This window comes from Gorilla gorilla, chromosome 6 (assembly GCF_029281585.2).
Source record: "Gorilla gorilla gorilla isolate KB3781 chromosome 6, NHGRI_mGorGor1-v2.1_pri, whole genome shotgun sequence".
In the NCBI taxonomy this organism is placed as follows: Eukaryota; Metazoa; Chordata; class Mammalia; order Primates; family Hominidae; genus Gorilla; species Gorilla gorilla.
This window is the reverse complement of record NC_073230.2, coordinates 116749791-116765934: the sequence shown is the minus strand read 5'-3', so window position 1 is coordinate 116765934 and position 16144 is coordinate 116749791. Positions and strand designations below refer to the sequence as shown.

The window sequence follows — 16144 nt, the reverse complement described above, 5'->3', positions numbered from 1 at the left end:
TGTAAATTAGCGACAATACAGCCTATCTTGTCTGCCTCCATCACACAGTAATACTCAAGGAAGAAAAGTGAAAGTGCTCAGAAAATCTCAAAGCCTTACAGAAATGGCCAGGGATTCTCTTTCGCCTGCTGTGAGCCTACTGGGTGTGAAACCCCTTGCTATGGTGCATCCCAACATTTCTCTAATGGTTTAGCCTATGGGCCAACAAAGCCTTCTGTTTCAGTGTTTGGAACTCTCAATATCCTTTGACATGATTTGCTTATTGCCCACTGCTTTGTCATCACCCCTGCCGAACCTATCTGTTCTTTAAAGTCTAACCCAAGACTCACAGTTCCTTCACAAAACCTTCCTAACTCCAACCCACATTTACATCCCTTCTTCCAACTTATTATCTGCACCAATTATTTTGGGCACTTCTACTGTGTATGTAAACTTTGGAGTTTATGTTTACATCATTTATATATCTTTTGCTCATAGTTCAGTTTATTTCAACAAACTTTCTTGTATACTTACTATGTCATAGGACCTAACAAAAGAGGGAAAAATGGTTAGGATTTGGGCCTTGCCCTTGGGAAACTCTGTCTTAAAGGGAACAGAAACATAAACAAGTAATGTATGACATGGAATAGACATATATACAAGGTACTTACAAGAAGGAAATGATCAACTCTATCTAGGGATTCCATGAAGGCTTTACATCATTTTCTTATCTTCTACAACTGTGTTAGGAACTGAGTTCCTGACAAATAATAGGCTGATACATGTTTGTTGAAGGAATGAAGAAATGATTCAATGGTCAGCTGAGTTGTGTTTTGCTTGTTTGTTTGTTTGTTTGTTTGTTTGTTTGTTTGTTTTTAGAGACAGGGTTTCTTTATATTGGCCAGGCTGGTCTTGAACTCCTGGCCTCAAGCAATCTTCCCATTTCAGTCTCCCAACGTGCCAAAATTACAGGCATGAGCCACTGCATCCAGCTGTGCTGAGTATTTTTAAGAATGAATTGGAATCTACCAGGTATTGGAGAAGAAGAACACAAAGGAAATCATGTGTACAGAGATACGGAACTGTTAAATATCATAGTGTGTTAGGAACCTGCTGCAATTGTGAAGGAGGAGTGAAGAAGCTAGTGAGATAGACCAGAGCCAAAACATGAAGGACCTTGTATGCCATTCTAGGAAGCTCGGATAGATAGATTATTTTAAAACTATGTTAAAACAAACTGGGATAAAAATGGAAAACTGCTACTTCTAAAGATAAGCTCAGAGTAAACATAAAGTCATAGAAAAGTTGGCAGCACTGACATTTTCCAACAGGTTCCAGCTGACTTTTGTGGACCAGTTGTGAATTCCGTCTAAACAGTCAATATTTAACTCACTTCTGAGACTGCTATCTATGAACTTAAGGCTAAGAAGTCTCCCTTTGTATACCCTGCTTTCAGTTTTAAGAACAGCCCTAGAAGGAAAATAATGGTATCCTCCTTTTGCTATTAGGAAATTGAAGCCTTGGGCCGGGAGCTCACGCCTGTAATCCCAGCATTTTGGGAGGCCGAGGCAGGCAGACCACTTGAGGCCAGGAGTTCGAGACCAGCCTGGCCAACATGGCGAAACTCCATCTCTACTAAAAATACAAAAACTTAGCTGGGCATGGTAACGGGTGCCTGTAGTCCCAGCTATTCGGGAGGCTGAAGCAAGAGAATCGCTTGAACCCAGGAGGTGGAGTTTGCAGTGAAATGAAATCGCGCCACTGCACTCCAGCCTCCACCCTGGGCGACAGAGCAAGACTCTGTCTCAAAAAAAGAAAAGAAAAGAAAATTGATGGCTTGAATCACTGGCTTATAGCAAACATAGTTAAGATATGGCAAGGCAAGGATTTGAAACCTGGTGTGCTTAGTTGCCAAAGTCTCACTCTTTTCTGTTGTACCTCCCAACTAAATTAGGTTTGACTTCCTTCTTCAGCATCTTGGGCAATGTAGTAATAGAATTGATGAAAAATAATAGTAACAATTATTGCCCACCTCAGCCTCTGACCCCTTCTGAGCTCTCTTAATCAACCTCAGTGCTGAGACCCCTCCCCTCCATTCACCACTCCAGCCCTCTCCCATTCTGATGCCATCATCTCCCTGCTTCTATCCAGCCTCACACTAACCAGAATGTGGAGCTTTTTGTGCGCTTGATTTCTGATTCCTCTGGCTGCCGATGGAGATCCCTCTGAAGGTGCTCACTGGAGCAATTATTCTGCTTGTTCCCCCATCTCTCACCCGCTCCCCCAAGTACAGTTATCAGGACGCTGCTGTATTTCCCATTGTCCAAGGACTAATTCATGAAATAGGGCTGGCTTACCTCTGGTTTTGCACTGACTGGCTCAGAGATATTTTGAGATCCATGAGGTGAGTTGTGTTTTCAGCAGATTTCAGGCACAGTATGGCATTTTCAGTGATGTCTCTATCGAAGGCCTTCCTCAGCTTGAACAGCTATGAAGGGGTGATGCTGCTAGGAGCTGCCTTGTCCAAGAGTGGAGGCATCTAATGTGACTGCGGAGGGGCTGGGAAGTGTTCTGCACCCTTGCTTGTCTGCTGGTTTCAAATGACTGCTAATTAAAGACAAATCCTAGCACCGCTCATCAGCATCTTGGTTCAAATTAGTTGTTTCCCAGCAAAAAGGGCAGACCTCTGAAAGACTAAAACACAGAATAGATCAACACTGAGTGGAAAGGTCAGGGCCAAAAGACACTTCTCAGCAGAGCGGGGCAGGCAGAGTGCAGGTTCTCGTAACTGGAGGCCAGTCTGCAGGTTGGAAATGGGTGGAACTTGAAGTGGTGGGGAGGTATGTACATGACAATCCCTAGAAATATCAAAAAGTTATTAATACATGGGAATAGTTAAACTGAGAAACTGAACTTCAGAAATTAATCCCAGGATTAAATTTCTGCTCAAAAAGAAAAAAAAAAAGCAGAGAACAACAATGTGTATGACTAAGCCACAGCACCAAGATATGTAGGTATATGAATGTCTTCATGTGTGTGTCTATGTATGTAATATATATATCATAAAGGCCAAAAAAATAATAAAAAGTACGTCATAGGGAAGCAAATAAAAGTGGAAATATATACAAACAAGGCTTGGGATTCTATAATTAGTAAGAGGAAGGGACTCTGTGAATGAATTTCAATCCCCAAATCCACTGACACCCTAAGGAACTCAGAGATCCATGAAGATAGAACATGAAAAGGCTTTTACATTAATATGGGCGTAATATTTGAAATTGGAATTGTGATTCCAGGAACCAGAAAAAAAGTGTTTTCCAAGAATTTCTGGCAAAAATGTAACTTGTTCAGGTGAAAAAAAAGTTTAAACAATCTCTTTTTAATTCCTAATTAAAGATGAGCCGAGATCTCGCCACTACACTCCAGCCTGGGCGACAGAGCAAGACTCCGTCTCAAAAAAAAAAAAAAAAAAAAGAAGGTCCTGCTCAAGAATCTCAGAAATGATGACATGGAGAATGTCATTAATTTATGACTATCTGGAACATCTCTTCAGCAGAGGCACCATTGGGGTAGTTGATTCAGAGGCCCACATTGTATGTTACACATGGAGGCATAGCTTTTGGAAGCGGGGATGGGTGCAAGGGGAAAACAGAAAGGCTGGAATGTGGCCCTCAAGATTTCTCTCTAAAGTCTGGAAAGATTTCTTTTCTTTTCTTTTCTTTATTTTTTGAGACGGAGTCTTGCTCTGTCACCCAGGCTGGAGTGCAGGGGCATGATCTCAGCTCACTGCAACCTCTGCCTCCCAGGTTCAAGCAATTCTCCTGTCTCAGCCTCCCGAGTAACTCGGATTACAGGTGCCCACCACCACGCCTGGCTAATTTTTGTATTTTTAGTAGAGACAAGTTTTCACTGTGTTGGCCAGGTTGGTCTTGAACCCCTGACCTCAAGTGATCCTCCTGCCTCAGCCTCCCAAAGTGCTGGGATTACAGGCGTAAGCCACCGCGCCTGGCCGGAAAGATTTCTTAAGCTCCCCTGATTCCTACCCTGAGCAGTCCCCTTGCAGGCAGTGCTTGGGTATGAGGAGGAGGCTTTTACTGGCAGGACAGCCAGAGTTCAGGCTCTTGATCCAGCTGGAGTTATAAGAAAGCCCACTAAAGAGACAGCCATAGCCATCCTCACAGAAGGAAACTGATTAGAAATGAAGTTATATTTCTCCCATCACTGTCATTGGCAAAAAAAAATTAAAATAAAAAATAAAAAAATACAACAGCCAGAAGAATATAAGTACCTCCAAGATCTTTTTTAGGGAAGACAACTAATAAATTTCTGTGAACTCCTTGAGGAAAGCATGAGTAAAGCAAGCAAAGAGCAGAATCTTTTTTTTTTTTTCCTGTCCATAGCAGCATCTGACAGAAGTACAAATACACAGTGCTGAAGTCTTCTTCATCCTAAGGCTGGCTAGGTTGGTTCCTTCAAAGGATTAAAGCTGTTCTTATAAGATATTCCAGATACCCTTTGTGAGAAATCCAAGATGTCAGAAGTGATTGACCATGGATTAGATCTTAATTATTATTGCCCCAACCATGTTGTTGGTAATCAGCCAAAAAAAGACAAAAATCCATGCTCTGCACAGCAATGCACAAGTCACCTCCACTTTGTGAGCAAGTTCTTCTGACAATCGGAAGTACTGTCTAGTTAGTGGGATTTGACCCCTGAAGTGTGGGTGGAGAGATGGAAGAGGGAATGGAAACAAAAGAGAAAACAAGCACTTGGGAGTGGCAGGGGAGGAGAGGCCCAGAAAGAATAGCAAAGGAGGATCTAAATGTTATAACTGAGTCCCTGGTGGTGCACCTATCAGCTACTTGGGAGGCTGAGGCTGAAGGATTGCTTAAGCCTAGGAGTTTGAGGCCAGCCTGGGCAACATATGAAAGATCCCTGCCTCTACTGAAACATTTTAAAAATTAGCAGGGCATGGTGGCCCACACCTGTAGTCCCAGCTACTCAGGAGACAGGAGGACCGCTTGAGCCTAGGAGTTAAGAGACCATAGTGAGCTATGATTGCATCACTGCACTCTACCCCAAGCGACAGTGAGATCCTGTCTCTAATAATAATAATAATAATAATAATAATAAGGGAGTCATAACTGAGCTCAAAGGAACTCAAATTCTGGAGATCAAGCCAGAGATGTGGGGCAGAAGCAGTACATTGTGGTCAAAAGTGAGTACAGAGGACTTTAGAGGAAACTAGAAAATGGGGTGGGAGAGAAAAATGAGTGATCAAAGAGAGGTCAAGTGGGGCCAGCAGTAGAGGCCAGCATCTGATTCCTGGTTATAACTTGAGCTCTGCAAACATGCTGAAAATCCCATAAGGTATATGAGGGCACGGTGTAACAAGATACTATCTAGTGTGAGATAATTCAATTAATCACTGTGATTGAAGTTGAGGAACAAAACTTGGGCATTATGAGTAGTAATACAGAACAAGATTAGAGGGAAAAAATGCTAGCAGTTAGTTGGAATGTTCTTCGATTATGTTCATATTGAACAATAGAGAAGCTGCATGACATAGAAAAGATAGCAAAGAAGTCTGAAAATGCAGGTACCATTTCTGCCATGTTAACAAGCTGTATGTCCCAAGAAAAAGTATTTCCATTTTAGTGTGGGTTTGGAGTATGTGTGATTATTTTATCATTTGTAAGAATAAAATAATAATAATAAAATAATAAGAGTAACTGCCTCAAAGAATTGTGAAGGCTAACTTGGTAATGTGCATTTCAACATTTTGTCAAATTGATCTTTTAAGCATAATAGAAACAGGATTGAGATAAGAATTAAAAACTTAAACATTTTGTGTAGAAAATGCTAATAATCAAAATAATAACTACCATTTAGTAAATGCCTATAGTGTGTTGGATGTAAACCAGATGCTTTGGAAACCTTATTTAATCTTCACAATCACCTGAAACTTGAATATCTTTATCCCCATTATACAGGCAAGGCTCAGAGAGGTTAAGGAACTTGCCCAGGATCATTCCTTTAAAAAGACCTTATTACTCACAAATGAAGTAAACAAATAATATTTAGTTTGTTTCATAGTTTCCTTAACTATAAATTGTAAAACTCTAACTCCCAGAAACAATAAGGAAATAACTGAAATAGGCAATACCTTTGAATTTCACAATTTTTTAATTTTACAAGGTAAAAGAATCAAATTTTAAAATTCTGTTGGGTAAATTGGAACAGTCTGGACTGGAGTTGGGGCAATAAAAAAACTTTAAATCTAACCTGTCCCAACACTTACATGCCTTAACTTTGGAAATATTTCTGGGAAAAAAAGTTGATGAGAATATCTTGCCTTGTAAGTAAAAAATTGACTAATTGATTCATAAACTGAGTCAATTTTGTTACTTTTTGGCAAATTAAAAAATAAAGCTCTTGTTTACTTACCTAAAAGAGCCACGTCCAACTCACTGGAATAAAACATCGCTGTCGCAAAACGCAATCTAGTTCCCTTAATCCTGCCTTTTTTGATCTTAAAAGGTGGTAACATTCAGTTCGGAGCTCACTCATCTGTAAATTGCATCACATTATCTCTGAGTTGTTTAAGAAGCAAGCTCTGTTTGGTTTCAGGCATTTTTAACCTGCTAAAGGCAAGAAGAAGTGTTCACCACATAGTTGCAAAGGTCTTCAACTTGCCACAGCCAACAGAAAAATCAAAATGATTGAACCCTTTGGGAATCAGTATATTGTGGCCAGGCCAGTGTATTCTACAAATGCTTTTGAGGAAAATCATAAAAAGACAGAAAGACATCATAAGACATTTCTGGATCATCTCAAAGTGTGTTGTAGGTAAGATATTTTTTAAGGTATTGGAATTAGGAATACATTTTTGAAGCACTTTCCCCTAAATTTTCTAACTTTCCAACTCTCCTTTCTGGCTCTAGTCCACAGCCTACAGTCCTTTCCTCTTTAGTTTCCAAACCTCCTACTCCCTGACAGAGTTGGAAAGGTAGTGTCTAAAATGAACCCCATCTCGGCTTATCAACACGGTCTTTCCAAATCAGACAACTAACAGATGGGGACAGAGGAAAATTCTCATTTGAAATATTGCATGATTTGAGCTGAGGATGACAAATAGGTCTATTATGGTTAAAGAAAAGCAAGCATTTTAAAAAATCCTTTGTTGGTGACCAGAGGGCAGCTGATTATGGGTAAAGAATGTTACTGGGAGTGAAATTACTAGTTTAATCTTTAGCATATTACCATCTTTACCAATTTCCCACCGACAGGTACGAAACTTAAAATTTGATATTAATTGACTGACCTGTGGCTTTCCATGTTTTCAGCTGTTCCCCACAAAAGGCCAAGAGAATTGTCCTCTCTTTGTTCCCCATAGCGTCTTGGTTGCCAGCATACCGGCTTAAAGAATGGTTGCTCAGTGATATTGTTTCTGGTATCAGCACAGGGATTGTGGCCGTACTACAAGGTAAAATTTTTTTTAAGTATAATTTATATACCATAAAATTCTTCCTTTGAATGTGTACAGCTCAGGGACTTTTCGTATATTCACTAGGTTGTGCATCTGTCACCACTATCTAATTCTGAAACATTTTCACCACCAACAACCCCTAAAAATCCCTTACCCATTAACTTCACATCCCCCCCTACCCTTCCTCTGTGGATTTGCCTCTTCTGGATATTTCATGCAAATGAAATAATACAATACATGGCACTTTGTGTCTGGTTTCTTTCACTCACTGTAATGTTTTCAAGGTTGATCCATATTGTAGCATGTATTGGTACTTCATTCCATTTTATGGACAAATAAGTATTCTGTTGTATGGTCATATCACAATTTTTTTATCCGCTCATCGGTTGATGAACATTTGAGTTGTTTCCACTTGGGGGCTATTATGGGTTATGAGTAATGCTATTTTGAACATTTGTGTACAAATATTTGTGTGAACATGCTTCAATTTTCTTGGGTATATCACTAGGATTGTAATTGTGGGATCATATGGTAACTCTATATTTAATCATTTGTGGAACTGCTAACTTATTTTCTAAAGTAGCTATACCATTTTACATTTCCACTAGCAGTGTATGAGGGTTCAAATTTCTCCATATCATCAACACTTGTTATTGTCTATCTTTTCTCTTTTAGCTATCCCAGTGAGTGTGAAGTGGTATCTCATTGTGGTTTTCATTTGCATTTCTCTAATGACTAACAATATTGAATATTTTTTCCAGGTGTTTATTGGCCATTTGTATATCTTTTGAAACATGTCTATTCAAATTTTTTATCCATTTTTAAATTGGGTTATTTGTCTTTTTGTTGTGCAGTTACAAGTGTTGTTTCTATATTCTGGATACCAGACCCTTGTCAGATATACAATTTGCAGATAACTTTTTTATTCTGTGAATTATTGGTTAACTTTCTTGATAGTATCCTTTGAAGTACACATTTTTAAATTGTGATTAAGTCCAGTGTATCTGTTTTTTTCATTGGGTGCTTATGCCAGGGGTCCCCAATCCCTGGGCCACAGACCAGTACAGGTCTGTGGCCTGTTAAGAACTGGGCCACACAGCAGGAGGTGAGTGGCAGGTGAGCAAATGAAGCCTCATCTGTATTTACAGCCGCTCCTCATTGCTCTCTTTACCTTCTGAGCTCCACCTCCTGTTAGATCAGTGACAACATTATATTCTCATAGGAGTGCAAACTCTATCGTGAACTGTGCACACAAGGGATCTAGGTTGCGTGCTCCTTATGAGAATCTAATGCCTAACGATCTGTCACGGTCTCCCATCACCCCCAGAGGGAACCATCCAGTTGCAGGAAAACAAGCTCAGGGCTCCCACTGATTCTACATTATGGTGAATTGTATAATTATTTCATTATATATTACCATGTAATAATAATAGAAATAAAGTGCACAAAAAATGTAATACACTTGAGTCGTCCCAAAACCATCTCCCCTTCCCTAGTCAGTGGAAAAATTACCTTCCACAAAACCAGTCTCTGGTGCCAAAAAGGTTGGGGACTGCTGGCTTATGCCATAGGTGTCATTTCTAAGAAACCATTGACAAATCCAGGTCACAAAGATTTATACCTATGCTTTCTTCTAAAAGTTTTATAGTTTTAGTTCTTACATTTACATCTTTAATACATTTTGAATTAATGAGGTAACTTATTTTTAGGATCCAATTCTAAATACCATAAGAACCAAATGAGAATGTCTTTGATTCCTCTTGCACAGAGTAAGGGCTCTGCTGCTTGTGTGTTTACAGGTTTAGCATTTGCTCTGCTGGTCGACATTCCCCCAGTCTATGGGTTGTTTGCATCCTTTTTCCCAGCCATAATCTACTTTTTCTTCGGCACTTCCAGACACATATCCGTGGGTAAGTCAGTTACTGAGCTGATTAATGCTCACATTGTTTTTTCTTTATGAATTTTATTAGCCATACCTTGTATCAATTCCAAATTTCACATAATCCAGGAGAAGAGTCATGGTCTCCTGTGAGAATTAGGACCAGGGTTTGAGATGGAGGGCAGGGTCACAGATGGCAGCCATTTTATTTATTTATTTATTTATTTATTTATTTATTTTTATTTATTTTTTGAGATGGAGTTTTGCTCTTGTGGCCCAGGTTGGAGTGCAGTGGCACGATCTCAGCTCACTGCAACCTCCGCCTCCCAGGTTCAAGCAATTCTCCTGCCTCAGCCTCCCAAGTAGCTGGGATTACAGGCATGTGCCATCACGCCTGACTAATTTTTGTATTGTTGGTAGAGACGAGGCTTCTCCATGTTGGTCAGGCTGGTCTCAAACTCCTGACCTCAGGTGATCCACCTGCCTTGGCCTCCCAAAGTGCTGGGATTACAGGCGTGAGCCACCACGCCCAGCCTCGCCAGTCATTTTATATGCTCTTATTCTGTGGCTGAAAGACAATATGCTTTAGAGAGGCATATACTGACCACGATTCACCCACTGTTAATTAGGTCCGTTTCCGATTCTGAGTATGATGGTGGGACTAGCAGTTTCAGGAGCAGTTTCAAAAGCAGTCCCAGATCGCAATGCAACTACTTCGGGATTGTCTAACAACTCGAGTAATTCTTCATTACTGGATGACGAGAGGGTGAGGGTGGCGGCATCAGTCACAGTGCTTTCTGGAATCATCCAGGTGAGCACCTTCTCATGTAACTTGCCCACCTCAATCTGTTCATCTTGACTGTTACACATCTCTCTATTTTTCCTCCCCCTGCCACTCCTCCCCATCTTCCCTTTGGTTTGTGTCTCTCCCTCATGGCCCATAGGAAATACTGTAAGAAGGGTCACTCACCACAACCAGAGGGAGAGGAGTGGGTCAACAGCACAAAAACGAATGAATGTGGGTCTAGACAGAAGGAAGAAGGGGAATGGAGAGGCACAAACAGTGACAAGCGAAATGCTTCAACATATATCTGGGAATTGATAGAGTCAAGAAACGTAACTGTATACAAGAAATCGTCACACTGGTGGCTTTGGAATTTTTTTCTTTAATTCTTCAGCAACTATAATCTAGTTGGAAGGGATGGGGGCTTTGAACTGTTCATGTCAATTATGGGGAAAACTGACGAGGATTATGGTGGAGCCTAAAGTCTCACTCCCAAGCCATATGCTGACACTCCTGCTGAATAGTGAAAATGTCATGGACTTTTTGAGATGTTGCCTAAGTTTATGGATAATGATATTATTGGTTAAGACCATTTCTTAAAGAAAGAAAAAGTCAGTTTCTACAAGGACGTAAGCATGTGTCTTATTGACAATTTGGTTAGTTATTTCTAATACATTTCTGAACTTAGTATAGAAATGGAACCCAACTGGGCTTTGGGCAGCCACAGCTCTGGCTGCGTTCTGGAGACGTGAGCAGAAAGACAGGCCAAGTATCCAAGGGAAGGAGAATCCATCCAATTCACTTGATTGCAAAACAATGATGCTTTAGGGAGGAATTAACCATCCTTTTCCCCCAGCTAGAACCAAGCACTTCTGATGTCCAATATGCAGTTATGTATTTCTTAAGCAAGTTGAGCAACTTTGAGGAAATAGGATAGACACTCGCTCATGCATGCTCCAGCAGCTAGAAAGTATAACTTAAAATTACATCAGCAAATTTATGAGGGCTGATGCTAGGTAAGATTCTACTAGAAAAGGCCTATGAGTCTTCCAAAGACAGCACACTTAAAAATAAATTAAGTGCAAATAAGTCTGTTACTTCTTGGGGGCAAACTAGACTTATATCCTATGTGAATACCATGTAACGTTCCACCTGGATGATGCGGTGGAAGGGAAGGAGAGAGAGGAGCCCTGGGTGGGAGGTGTCCCAGGAAGCAGGGACATTTGCTTCTTCAAGGCATGTACATACAGGTTGAGCCTTTACGTTTTGTGTAATATTATTTCAGTTGCGGATCCTTGAGTTTGCTGAGGTATACTCCTAATCTATGCTGACAAAGGCTTTTGTTCTCTTTCCAGTTGGCTTTTGGGATTCTGCGGATTGGATTTGTAGTGATATACCTGTCTGAGTCCCTCATCAGTGGCTTCACTACTGCTGCTGCTGTTCATGTTTTGGTTTCCCAACTCAAATTCATGTTTCAGTTGACAATCCCGTCACACACTGATCCACTTTCAATTTTCAAAGTAAGTATTTCTTTCACCTAAAAAATACTGAAATACATGAAACTCACTACTGTGTTTTTAGAGAGCTTTCCTTTAATGCCTTTGCCATGGGGTTTACCTACAGGTTGTAAAATTTTTTCATATTAAAAAAGAAAGCAGCACTTTGAGAGGCCGAGGCGGGCGGATCACGAGATCAGGAGATCGAGACTATCCTGGCTAACACAGTGAAACCCCGTCTCTACTAAAAATTAAAAAAAAAAAAAATAGCCGGGCATGGTGGCAGGCACCTGTAGTCCCAGCTACTCCGGAGGCTGAGGCAGGAGAATGGTGTGAACCCAAGAGGCAGATCTTGCAGTGAGTCGAGGTCACGCCACTGCACTCCAGCCTGGGCAACACAGTGAGACTCTTGTCTCAAAAACAAAAAAAAGAAAAGAAAAGAAAAAGAAAGTAAAGCCAGGCATGATGGCTCATACCTGTAATCCCAGCACTTTGGGAGCCTGAGGCAGGAGGATCACTTGACACTTGAACCCAGGAGTTCAAGACCAGCCTGGGCAACAAAGTGAAACCTCACCTTTACAAAAAATAAAATAATTAGCCAGGCATGGTGGTGCATGTCTGTAGTCCCAGCTTTTTGGAAGGCTGAGGCAGAGGATCTCTTGAGCCAGAGAGTTAGAGGCAGCAGTGAGCTGTGATTGCACCACTGCACTCCAGCCTGGGCAACAGAGCGAGACATAGTCTCAAAAAAAAAAAAAAAAGAAAGAAAGAAAAGAAAAAAAGAAAAAGAAAAAGAAAAGGAAAGAAAAAAGGAAACGAAAGAAAAGAAAAAGTAGCAAGGGAACAATTCTGAAAATCAACCACATCTACCATACAGCTAATGTTAACAACAAAATTAAGTAACACTTCTCTTAGATTTGACTCAAGTATTTTCCAAAAGGAAAAAAAAAAAAGTCTATGTTTTAAAACCTTTACCATTTTGTCCCAAGTTTTAAACTGTTTCTTAAAATCTTATTTTGAAAGAAATTTGCTAATTGAGTTATGATGTTTTCCTGTTTCTTGAAAAGCATGTCTCATTCTTTTAGAATTGAAGTTCTTGGGTCCTTTTTGCATCTTGTTTAGAAAACAAAAGAACATTTACCACTATGTAGATAGGGCAGCAGTTCTCCCCTCCTCCAGAGGATGCAAAGTAGAACAGATAGTGTTCTTAGTTTTAAAACTTGGGACAAAATGTTAAAGCTTTTAATAACATAGATTATTTTTTTGAAAATACTTGAGTCAAATATAGGAGAAGTGTTACTTAATTTTTGTTGTTAACATTAGCTCGATGGTAGATGTGTTTGATTTTTAACGACTCCCAAAAGTTTTTGGGAGTTGAGACAGAACTTGCTCCAAATTGGAACCAACACTCTCTTCCATCCAGAGGTATTCCAAAAGTGGAGTGTTCTAGAAGCAATTTGGGATCCAGTTTTGGCCTGCTTGAGCTTTTTGGGGTACGTGGATATGGAACCCAACTAGCTTCAAGAAGTATGTGCACATGCAGAGTGCACAGTTAGCCAGAAAACTATTTTCCAAAAGTGACATAGAGAGTCAGCTAAGAAATATGAGGGGGTGTAAACCCCCAAAAAGGGCCAGGAATTGAGCATACTAAGCAAAACTATCAAAGATCAGAAGTTATTCCCTGGACAGAGTAGTGATGGCTGTGAAATAAAAAATGATGACCAAAGAGACCTAATAAGGGCAGAAGACCAGTGGTAAAAATGTGAAAAGTATCCAACAAAATTTGACACTAGCCAAAGAGATTCCCAGCAAAAATGCCAGAAGCATTCTTAAACTAGTGTGCCACCTACACTATGCTAACTTACTCTTCTCATATCTCCATCACTACTCTCTACAATTTCACATTCACAATTAAACCGGGGCAATACCGGAAATCACTATGAGTCTCTATCAGTCTTTTTGCTTCCATGTTTATTTTTATTTGTTTGGAGATGCGTTGTATCCAAATTGTGCATTAATATAGGGCTTTGATGGTTTTTGTTTTTATAATTGTAGGTACTAGAGTCTGTATTCTCACAAATAGAGAAGACTAATATTGCAGACCTGGTGACAGCTCTGATTGTCCTTTTGGTTGTATCCATTGTTAAAGAAATAAATCAGCGCTTCAAAGACAAACTTCCAGTGCCTATTCCAATCGAATTCATTATGGTAATTGATCATTTTCAGACTCTGTCATAGCTACTCTACTGTTTATATGTTGTAAGTCCTTCACCATTTGTAGCTCAGGAAGTTTTAGTGGGGCAGAGGCCATCTCTGCAGTTTTCGGGCATAATGTTTAGCATGGTTTTATTTTCATTCAGAATTTAATAACTTCCTCTTATGATTTTGAGTTAATTTTTTCCATGTGAGACAAGGATAGTGCAGAGAGCAAGACCCTTGACAAAATGTCGTGTTAGAGCCGTTTGAATTTAGCTGTGGTTCTCAATCCTGGCGGCATGTTAGAATTGCCTCCGAATTTCTTAAAAAGTAACAAAGCCTGGGCTGGAGTTCTTACTTAACAGGTACAGAAGCGGGTTTTGGCAATTTATTTTTCTTCAAAGCAAGACTCTTACTTGCATCTCACATTTCTAACTTGGGCCATTTGCAACTTTGCAGACCGTGATCGCAGCAGGTGTATCCTATGGCTGTGACTTTAAAAACAGGTTTAAAGTGGCTGTGGTTGGGGACATGAATCCTGGGTAAGTCTGTCTTCGATGATGGCATCACCATGCACTAAGCAGAGAGTTAGCAGTAGTGACAGGAGAGGTACAATCCGAACTGCAGGTCAGCCTGCAGGTAACCCTCATCAGAATCCTCCCTGCACCCTGCATCCCTAAGGAAGGCTCACTGCTTTCCTTTTAGGAAGGTGCTACAAAGAAAGGCAGGGTGTGCAGCTCTTCTTTTTTTTTTTTTTTTTTTTTTTTGCCTCCCCACAGTGAATGCAGTTCTTAATATCAGAAGGCTTCTCCTTGTGGAAGAACTCACAACCAAGACAAGCAGGGACACAGATCAGTAGAAACTCACAGGAAAGTAAAAGTTAGCAAAGTAGTGAAAGTCTAAAAATAAGCAAAGTAAGGCCAGACGCGGTGGCTCATGCCTGAAATCCCAGCAATTTGAGAGGCCAAGGTGAGAGGATCACTTGAGCCCGGGAGTTCAAGACCAGTCTGGGCAACACAGCAAGACCCCCATCTCTTGTTTTTTTAAAAATATATAAATAATACCATAAAGAAAAATAGGCAAAGTAAACTGCTTCTCCTCTTAAAGAAATATCAAGTGAAACCAGATTTCCTTGTCCATAAATTACTATAAACAATATGTAATGCTTTGTTTGAAGTTACTGGAGCCAAGTTCTGAAAGTTCAAAGAAAACACTGAAGGAACACAGGCACTCCACGTGAGCAGTCCAGATAGGCACACTCTGTCCTTTCTCCCGATCAGATTCAAAACAAGGGCAGAGCAACTTTTCCCACTGCAAAAGGATGAGAAGTCCAGTTTGTCCAAGAATTTTAAAACGTATTTCATTACATTCAGTGGATTGAGAAGGAAGATCATTTTGTGTTGTTTCTTCTAACCACAGCATCAGTTTCTTCCAACTTACCAAGGAAAAGGTGTTTTCCTGTTTTGTTTTGTTTTTTAAAAGACTTCTCTCCCTCTCTATGCTTAACAAATATTTGAGAATTCGAGAAATCAACATTTATATGTATTTTTTTACTTTAAAACAGCCAAATTCTTTTAAAGGCAAATATATGTACTTTTTATTTTTTTAAAGAAAAAAATTTTTTTTATTAACAGATCTTCGTGTGTTACATTTCACGAATCTCAAGCATCACTTTTAATTTTTAAAGTTTTAAAGTGGAAATTAGGCTGAAACTGAAAGACTGTTTCTAGGGTTTCCTTCTATTCTGCCACTTTGAAGTGATTTCACTTTACTTAAATGTCTTGGGAGACATAAACCAAATAGAAAAAATGAATACTTGCAAAACCAAACAGGATCTTGTCAGAAGGGCTTGGAAAATAAAAGATAAACTTAAGATCACTGAGTCACACCTTAAATACCTCAACAACAGTCTTATTTAGTGAATGTATTTTCAATGTCAGTGTACCTCTCTCCACAGCGTGTAGGGTGTGGCAACGGGTAACCATTACATTCAATAGAGTGGCAGTGTAACCTAGTAGGTAAGCTCCAGTGTTCTAGAGGCAGAGTACCTGAGATTTGATTCTGACTCACTTTTTGAGCTTGAGCACATTACCAAAAACTCTGTGCCTCAATGTTCTTGGCTGTAAAAATGAGGCTAAAAATAATAGCTATCAAGTAGGACTCTTTTAAGAGTTGAGTGAGTTAATACATGTAACATGCTTAAGTGCCTGACTTACAATAAATGTTCAAATTACACTACTATTGTTAACTAGTTTAACACCTAAATTAGGTAGCAAGCACTTGAGCTTTTTATGCTCCATTTTTTTTCTGGGTGATGATTGAGT

At 39.9% G+C, this 16144-nt stretch overlaps 1 protein-coding gene across 1 annotated transcript in view; it reads left to right on the top strand.

Annotated features, from left to right (window-relative positions):
* Window positions 1–2184: 2184 nt before the first annotated feature.
* The window catches only part of SLC26A3 (solute carrier family 26 member 3), a 34354-nt gene continuing 20394 nt past the window's right edge, over window positions 2185–16144 (top strand). Inside the window, exons 1-8 of the mRNA XM_004046042.5 lie at window positions 2185–2383; window positions 6610–6828; window positions 7326–7465; window positions 9268–9378; window positions 9977–10158; window positions 11487–11651; window positions 13680–13832; window positions 14280–14362. Coding sequence (XP_004046090.1) covers window positions 6698–6828; window positions 7326–7465; window positions 9268–9378; window positions 9977–10158; window positions 11487–11651; window positions 13680–13832; window positions 14280–14362 — 965 coding nt within the window. The 5' untranslated portion in view covers window positions 2185–2383; window positions 6610–6697. The remainder of the gene's footprint in view (window positions 2384–6609; window positions 6829–7325; window positions 7466–9267; window positions 9379–9976; window positions 10159–11486; window positions 11652–13679; window positions 13833–14279; window positions 14363–16144) is intronic.